At 44.6% G+C, this 9,461-nt stretch overlaps 1 protein-coding gene across 1 annotated transcript in view; it reads right to left on the bottom strand.

Annotated features, from left to right (window-relative positions):
* The window catches only part of MYOF (myoferlin), a 173,677-nt gene that overhangs the window by 10,856 nt on the left and 153,360 nt on the right, over positions 1–9,461 (bottom strand). Inside the window, exons 47-50 of the mRNA XM_058437011.1 lie at positions 7,381–7,520; positions 4,830–4,918; positions 4,643–4,738; positions 1,454–1,595 (exon numbers count right to left, since the gene is read on the bottom strand). Of these exons, the coding sequence (XP_058292994.1) occupies positions 1,454–1,595; positions 4,643–4,738; positions 4,830–4,918; positions 7,381–7,520 (467 nt within the window). The remainder of the gene's footprint in view (positions 1–1,453; positions 1,596–4,642; positions 4,739–4,829; positions 4,919–7,380; positions 7,521–9,461) is intronic.

Here is a 9,461-nt window from a genome sequence, read left to right as displayed (position 1 = left end):
TTGCACTCCAGCCTGGGCAACAACAGCGAAACTCTGTCTCAAAAAAACAAAAAACAGTGCTTACTACAGCATTAGCACTGAGTAGGGCCAGCAGAGGGTAGGCCTAATGCAACACAGGGCTGAGGGCTGGTACATTCTGATCAGGTGTGGGGAGAGAGGGAAGCTGACAGAATGTGGAGGCAGGAATGGAACAGGGCATCTATAGAAGACATCTGTTGTTATTGACTATGCAGGTTCTAGACCCCCTTTTTTGGAATGAAAGCACCCAGATTTTCCTTAGCGGACTCCCCTTTCCCCCAAATTTTAGAGAAGCTGCCTCTGTCACTAACTCTAGAGCCTGGACAATCAGAGCATCCCTGGGCAACAATGGTTGGTTCAGGGATAGGCACATGAACTCCAAAAGCAGAGACATTGAGGCCCAATTACAGAACTCTGGTTGGCCCCACGAGGGCTTCGCTCTTCTCTTTCTGCTGAGGTTTGTGGGGAGGACAGGATGTGAGCTGGGGCTGCCACCGTCTCCTGGGGAAGAGTGTGGAGGGTGAGACCAATTTCTAAAGTTATCATCAGTTCACTGTGGGATCCAGACGGGCCTAAAGCCAGCAGACCCCTGGACTTTTTGGTAATGTGAACCAATACATTCCTTTTCTGGTGTCAGCCAGTTTGAGTTGAGTTCTGTAACTGAAAGTCTAACTAGTTAAGACCAGGAGGGCCCTGAGCCCTCATGGCAGTGCCTGTGAAGGAGGTAAAGCAGATGTGGGAATTTGATAAAGAAGGATACCCACTTTAATACTGGGCCTCTGCTTGACTCTGCCTAGCATGGGAAGACATCAGTCTCCCCATCACATAAAGAATACACTTGGGGCCAGGCGCGGTGGCTCACGCTTGTAATCCCAGCACTTTGGGAGGCCGAGGTGGGCGGATCACGAGGTCAGGAGATCGAGACCACGGTGAAACCCCGTCTCTACTAAAAATACAAAAAAATTAGCCGGGCGTGGTGGCGGGCACCTGTAGTCTCAGCTACTCGGAGAGGCTGAGGCAGGAGAATGGCGTGAACCCGGGAGGCGGAGCTTGCAGTGAGCCAAGATTGCGCCACTGCACTCCAGCCTGGGTGACAGAGCAAGACTCCGTCTCAAAAAAAAAAAAAAGAATACACTTGGGTTATTGTTGTTTATACTAATACAAAACCATTACTTCTACCCTTTATGCTTCGCCACCAGTATGTGAGTATGTGAGGGGAAAGAAAGTTGTGCTCCTCATGCTTCCTAGTTACACAAATACCTGTCCTAGCAGTGTGACCTTGCACAAATATCAAGGTGGCAGATTCCCCATCTCTACTGAGAAGGAGGCAGACTCAGTGACCTCCGAGATCCTGAGCAGCTCCAGCATTCTATGAGTTTCTGAGTGAAGGAAGATCCGTGATACCCACTTCCCAGCTGCATATTTCAGAGCTCACTTTTTTCGCAATGATACAGAGTTGTTCAGCTGGAAGGTAGTCAAACGGGAAAACAAATCGCCAGTTAAAATTCCCTTCACCATCCAAAGATCTGTAATGGACATCTGTTTTCTGTTTGTTTTCTTCATTGCCAGGAATCCAGCTGAAAGGCAGAGGCAAATAGACTTAGCTTCACGTGATTGACAAGTCATGTAGCCGCAAAATTGTGCAGTAATTAGGGGAGCGAAGAGCAGGAGAATTAATGCACTTTTCTTGGGCAGATTCCAGTTATCTATGGAGCTAGGGGTGATTTATGGAGGGGAGGTGCTCTATTGCATCCAACACAGGTTGTGGCCAAATAAAATATCATTCCTCTAAAACCAAAGCAGGAAACCCTTTAGACTTCAGTTAACAGGGCTAAGGTGAAATTTTCTGGAAAATATCAACAATGTAGCTTCTATTTTGGGTACACTGAAGCCTGCTGGCTATGATTTTAGTCCTTGCAACTATAACTCATCAATGTCTTTCAGCACTGCTGATAGGTTAAATGAATATGAGTTAGGTCAAAATTTTAGCATTTCCTTTCCCATATTTTACTTAAGCAAACCAAAGAAGCACAAATCAAGTAATCTTACAGCTTCCTTTTTATAAATTATTCTTTTCACTATGATAATATTAATGATACTTGCAAGGAAGATGTCAGCTCTTATTTCCACATGCGTATCTATGAGCATTCATCTCAGTAACATCTTAACTTTTAACGTTTGAGAAGTTTTCTTCTGCTTGTGCCTGGCACATAGTAGACACTAGATAAATACCTATTGAAGGAATGAATGAATGAGTGTGCCCAGAAAGAAGTTGTTGCTACTGGGAAGACTTCTAGTTTGAAACCAGGGGGTAACATTCGATTTTACACTGTCAAAGCAATAGAGAGCGCATGGTTTTCTCGAAACTGCACATTAGAATCACATTAGAATCGACTGGGGACGTTTTAAAAATATTGATGCCTGGACCCCACAGATAGAGATTCTTGGTAGGAGGCAGGCCTGGCTGGAAAAACTCTGAGCCTCATCTCGCATCTGTAAAATAAGATTAATGATATGTGCTCCCTTCACATGGTCGACACGAAGACAGAAAAGATTATGGTTTAGCACGGGCAGAGTGGGAATGGAGATACCTTTAGCACACGGTTATCATCTTCTATGAACCAGGTACTTAACATGCATTATTTTATTCTTCCCAACAACTCTGTAACTATCTCCATTTTGTGGAAGAGGAAACTGAGGTTCAGAGAGAATATATTAACTTGCACAAGGTCACATAGCCCAGAACTGACAGAACTAACTATGATTCCCAGGTCAGTCTGATTGCAAAGCCCACATCTGTTACTCTGCCTCAAGGAACCACAGAGATTGCAAAGTCACTTGAAATTATTAAGTCCTACTATTAGTAGTGATATTAATACCAATCAACTACAGTAGTTTTCCTTTTTGCTGGTCAATTAACTGACTAGATAAATGAGTTGAAAGATTCCTTTTGACCATTAACTTTTTTTTTTTTTCCCAAGAGCCAGGTTCTCACTATGCTGCCCAGGCTGGACTTCAAACTACGGGGTTCAAGTGATCCTCCTGCCTCAGACTCCTGAGTAGCTGAGACTGCAGGCATGAGCCACCATGCCCAGTTTTGACTATTAACTTTTAAGGTAACTCATTGAAGAGAGTTCACATTCTCTTGGTCACGACCTTGGTGGCCTCGCCTCCTGACCCACCCCTAAGGGTCACCATCATCCTACCCTAGACTGCTCACCCTTACAGCTCTTCCTCTCTCTTTTGGTGAATTTTCACATTTAATTTTAAACATAAATCTTTTCATACTTTAAGACAAGTCAAACAGCTCCTATAGGTATATGTATTTGTGTGCATGTATGTATAGCTTGGTATGTAATATAATACCCAGCTGTGTCTAGTGCTAGGCATGGTATTTATGCATGATTCATCTTTTCACATAGCCTATTTAGAGTTTTATTCCAAATTTTGCAAGGTACTTTAAGTTGAGCTTTATTCTCTGATTAGAGGAGTTTTCTCTCAGTTCAGAATTACTTGAGTTTGTTTCCCTGATTTGAAAAAAAAAATGCTTATGATAGTCAAATAAATTTGCATATATATAATTAGCTGAGATTAGTTTTCCCTAGAGAATGGTAATGAGATCCAAAAATAATGAAGAACTTGCTGAAACATTCCCTGTTTGCAGTGAACCTAAATGATACTAATTATATCTTTAACAAAGTTTTGATTGAAGGCCACATGGGATTATAGGTGAAACTTTGTTCTCACTTTATGAATATATTAAATGTCGCAAGTCTTACCTTTTACGTATCAAGGAATCAAACTCAGTCCATGTGGAATAGCAACAATACTATGTGCCAGGCACTGTCCTAAATGCTTTGAATAACTGTATTACCTGAATATCCCTGGGAAGGAGGAGTAATCATTATCACCATTTTACAGATGAGGAACAGCGAGCTAACTACCTTGCCCAGCCAGTAGAGAAAGTACCAGAATTTAGTCGCTATGCTGTACTGCATGCAACATCTATGATCGAGGCATATGATCAAGGCATAGCCATCCACACAGACAATTTGAAATTGAATTAGGCAAGTAAGAGAATACTGAACAACAATGACACTTGACATGTTGGATGCTGGCACTCAGTGCAGGTTGGCAGAATAAATGACTTCCTTTGAAATCTGTGAATATTTCCTCTTTTCCATAGACATGGGCTGCTGGTAATAAAATATGTAGAAAATGAAATTTTGGGAGCTTTACTTGTGTTTCAAAAGCTAGTTATTCAGGGTATCAAAGAGGAATAAAAAGAAACTACATGGCTAAAAAGTCCCAGAAATAATAAATCTGCTTAAAAGAAACTGAAGAAAATCCACTTTGTCAAAAAGGAAACAAAGAAATATTTATCAGTTCTTATAATCCTTATATAGCTTTCCTCATAAACAAAGTCCATACAGGTCTTGCTCTCTCTCTTTTTCTCTATTCTCTCCCCTTTGCTTTCCAGGAGCTACCTAAGTAGATCACATTAATGAGATAAAATAACTTCAAAAAACCAAGAATCCTATCTTGGGCACATTCAGTAATGAAAACTCACAAAGGAGAGTCTGTTTCCCTGAGCTTGGCAAAGTCTCTCACATGCTAACCTCACCCTTTGACGTAGATGTCACTCATTTCCTCTCCTGTGATGCTTTTCTCGTCCAAGATAACATCCTTGGTGTTCCAGATAATCACACGGAGGTAGTATCTGCAAGAAGCACAGTTGGAAGTTACTTTTTTTTCTGGTCCTGGACCAAGTCCCCAGCCCAGTGTACGTACAGGGTCTCAAGATGACTTACTTCTTGGCTTTCCGGGGTGTGATGTTGAAAGGAGGGCCTGGTGGCCCCAAACTCTTGGGGAAAACATCCACCCACATCTGAAGTTTTCCCTAAACCATTTGAAAATGAAAAGAGGACTGAAGTTACATGATGGGTAGCAGAAGCCACAATTTTCTTTCATACTTCTTAGATGAAACTATTTCTTTGGTCCCTCTAATTTATTAGTCCATATGGAAGGCAAGGAGTGTAAGAGAGCAAACCAAGGTTAATCTTGTATGTACAATGTCATTTAGGCCACCCACTTTCCATTCTCACCCAGGGGTCTCTGATGGCTGCACATGCCCACCTGTATCATAGTCTGGGTCTCACCTGGTTAATAAAAATTGTGGACTTCCCATCACTAACCCAACCCCAACATACACACACATCCCACATGCAGGCATGCGCGCCCAATATACATGCAGGCATGTGTGCGCGCACACACACGCACATATCCCCCCTCTTACAATGACTTAAAATTGGGTCCTTCACCTTTAGCAGTTCTCAGGCTGTCATTCTATCCATCACATTGCCCACCTGACACCAATCACCATTATGCCATCCCCAAGGGTTTCTCTACTTACCTCAAAATACAAAAAGTAATGAAGGCAATTAGTGAAAATGATATTTAATTTTGTAAAAGAAAAACAACATGGCATTTTCAAAAGAGGAGCTCAAACAAGGATAACATTACAGTTCCCAAAAGGTAAGGATTCCTGGCCATTGGTTCATCAGTGCCCACCACCAGGTAAGTGGCTAGCAGGAAGGGGAGGTAAAAGCCTGGACTGACATTTGTGCTCCATCTTGGTGAGGTCCTGCTCAGCTCTTTGACTGCCACAGACTTGGCCCATCCATCTGACTCGAATGTTCTTCTAGACAGGTCAGGAATGCCATGAAAAAACTATATCAACTGTACAAGCCAATTTATATTCTTCAAACTGTTTTTGAATGTTCTGTAGACTCTGTCTTCAGACAAAAACAAACTGATCTTCAAGAAAGTTGCCAAGGAAACCACTAGATTGGCTTCCTAATGCATTGTGATCAAAATACATTAAGTGGAGCTCTTGAAAAGGGATGTATTTTACTATGATCCTGACTCTCCTCCAACTAATCTCTAGGGCTCAGGGCTCTACAATTCATCAAGCACTCTACAGAATATTAGGCGTCCAGTGTCTCCCCAAACCCAGCCACAGTCTGTGGCTAATGCTGGAGGCAGAGGTGATGGGGGTTTGAGGATTCCTAGGGAGAAATCGTCCTCACTCTGTCATTTCTTGAAACTCCTCATACGGCTAAGGGGTGAGAGGAGAGAAAAGGAGGAATACGTTCTTTGGTGAAAGGAAGAGTAAGAAAAGGAAGAAATGGAAATGTAGAACAAAATAAAAGCAAGAAGGAAGGGACAAAACAACCTAGAAAGCCCAGGCCAACCCTTTTGCAATGAGCGTGTCCATAGTTTTGCTGTCAGGGTCAACAATATTTGCATCCATTAGATTAATATTTTTTTTCTTTTTTTTTTTTGTGAGAGTCTGGCTCTGTCACCCAGGCTAGCGTGCAGTGGTGCAATCACGACTCACTGCAACCTCTGCCTCCCTGGTTCAAGCGATTCTCCTGCCTCAGCCTCCCGAGTAGTTGGGGTTACAGGCGCCCACCACCACGTCCAGCTAATTTTTGTATTTTTAGTAGAGACAGGGTTTCACCATCTTGGCCAGGCTGGTCTCGAACTCCTGACTTCGTGATCCACCCGCCTCGACCTCCCAAAGTGTTGGGATTATAGGCATGAGCCACCGCGCCTGGCCTAGATTAATATTGCTTAAAGTGTGATCAGAACCTCTTCAGGTACTTGTTAAAATTCAGATTCCTGGACCCACCCTAGACCTACTGGATTCAAATCTCTGCAGACACAGCCTGGACATCTTCATTATAACAAGCTTCCACATAGATTATTTTGTCAGTGGCCATGTCTTGCTTTGCTTCTGTGGAAACTGCTCTCCATCTTCTGGGAGTGGAATGTCCCCCATTGCTATCCACATGGTCCTTGTCTCCCTGATATTAGTCTCAGATGGCACCTCCTGAACTGGGCTGAGCTCAGTCACTTTCCCAGACCCTGCCCACCTCGCTGGAGCTGAGTGGTCCCATGGTGGACAAAGGAGCCAAGTTTGGGCAACAAATCCCTATGCATTTAGAAGTAGATGGGGCTGCATTACAACACACAAACACTCAAGGACTCTCTGTAATACCTGGACTCATAGGAAGGTGATCACAGCAAGAGGGTAGATGAAATAGACTCAGAGAAACAGATGAGACACAGACCCTGGTTCTGGTTTGTTCTGAGTCATGGCCAATCTCCTATCTGGATTTAGAGTTACCTGAAAATTCTTACAAAAAATTCCCCTTTGATATGACGCTAATTTGAGTCTCATTTCTATTTCTGTGCATCTAAAAGTATTCAAAGAAGATTAAAGGGGCAAACATGTCAACTACTGTCATTGCATTTGGGGCAGGGATAATGGTCTTCAAGGGAGGGAAGGCCCTTTACCTGGGAAATGTTGGGCTGGAAGGTGCTGTGCAAAGTCCTTGTTTCCACGTGCTCAGGGACCAGCCCCTGAGTCCTGAGGATGTGAAGAGCAAGCCGCTCTTCAGGGGCCCCGAGGTGCTGGTGCAGGATTTTGTTGGCTTCTGCAATGGAAAGCGGCATTGAAGCAGGAATGAGTATTTAAGAATAGTTCAGTCAGATTGCCTGGAGCTGCTTCCAGCACTTCATCCCAGACTTTGCCAAAATGGACAGGCAGTGCCAACATGCAAACTTTGACTTGTGAAGGAAGAGTTGACAGAAAGAACTTCTGACCAGGAGCCCTGTCCCACCCAGGCTCAAGCCTAACTTGTGGACTGCCAATAGTAAAGGGACCAGGACACCAGAACGGGTAAGTGGGAGCATTATGTATTTACTTCTGTGGCACGAGCTCATGGCCTGCCTGTTTCTCAGCCTCCCTTGCAGTTAGAGGAGGCCATGTGACCAAGTTCAGCCAGAGGGTAACATGGGTAGAAGTGACACGTGTATCCCCTCCGGACCTGGCCCATAAATCCCTCCTGGGTAGGAGTCTCTATGTGCCTTTTTCTTCTGGCTGCAAAAAGGAACAGCAGCCTCAGACTCCTGCACTTAAGAACTGCAGAGCTAGAAGATGGCAGGGACCTGGGTCCATGGAGCACTGCTTGGAAGACAGCTACCCACCTGGAGGAATACCTACTTAGAATCAATGAGAAACTTTTTTTGTGTTAGAACACGGAAATTTGGAGGTTCAATTTTTACAGCAGCTAGCATCACTGGTATTCTGGGTTTTTTGTTTGTTTGTTTTTTGAGACAGTCTCACTCTGTCATCCAGGCTGGAGTGCAATGGCATGATCTCGGCTCACTGCAACCTCCGCCTCCTGGGTTCAAGTGATTCTCATGCCTCAGCCTCCCGAGTAGCTGGGATTACAGGCATGCGCCACTACACGCAGCTAATTTTTATATTTTTAGTAGAGGGGGGTTTCGCTATGTTGGCCAGGCTGGTGTCAAACTCCTGGGCTCAAGCGATCTGCCCGCCTCGGCCTCCCAAAATGCTGCGATTACAGGCATGAGCCACCGTATCCGGCCATCACTGGGGTATTCTAAAAACATAGGCCCCAGATTCTCTTGACACTTCTCCCATGAAGAGGTGGGGTCTGTGTCACTTCCCTTTGAATCTGGAGACATAGTCAAACACTGAAGTATGGAGAAAAGATGCTGTGTGGCTCTAAGGCTTAGACACAAAAGGCCACACAGCTCCTGCCTGGTTTTCTGGGGACCCTCACTCTGGGGGACACCATCCACATGTAAGTGCCTGAGTCTGCAGTCTGCCCTGCTGGAAAGGCCTGTGTAGGTGCTGTGGTCATCAGCCCCAGCCGAGGGCCAACACAACTGCCAGCTGCATGTGTGGGCCACCTGACCACTCTCCCGAGCAGGGCTTTCAGATGACTGCAGCCTCAGCCAACATCTGACTGCAACCACAGGAGATGAGCCACCTAGGCTCAAACCTAACTTGTGGACTGCCAGTAGCAAAGGGACCAGAACTCCATGTTGGCTAAGTGGGAGCATTCTGTATATACTCTTGCGGCATAAGCTCATGGCCAGCCTCTGCCAGAACTGTTCACCTGAGCCCGTCCTGAATTCCTGACCCCGCAAAACTGAGGAAAATGAAATGGTTGTTTCCAGTTACTAAGTTTGGGGTGATCTGTTATATATCAATAGTAACTGGAACAATCCCTGTGATGGGGGAGTTGATTGTTTGGGGGTACCCTTAACCATTAGACCATGATGCTTCCCAATTTATTTCCAATCCTGTTTGCAAGTTCACATGTTAGGAGCAGCATCAACATTTCTTAAACATCTAAACATTCCTGATACCAAGTCCTCTTTAAAATGGAAAGACAAAACATAGGTTTGTTTGTTTTTTGAGACAGACAGGGTCTCACTCTGTCACCCAGGCTGGGTTACAGTGGCACGATCTCGGCTCACTGCAACCTCCGCCTCCTGGGTTCAAGCGATTCTCATGCTTCAGCCTCTTGAGTAGCTGGGATTACAGGTGCACGCCACCACAC

This window comes from Hylobates moloch, unplaced genomic scaffold (assembly GCF_009828535.3).
Source record: "Hylobates moloch isolate HMO894 unplaced genomic scaffold, HMol_V3 SCAFFOLD_3, whole genome shotgun sequence".
NCBI classification, from domain to species: Eukaryota; Metazoa; Chordata; class Mammalia; order Primates; family Hylobatidae; genus Hylobates; species Hylobates moloch.
Note: the sequence above shows the minus strand (reverse complement) of the source record. Positions and strands in the feature narration are given on the sequence as shown.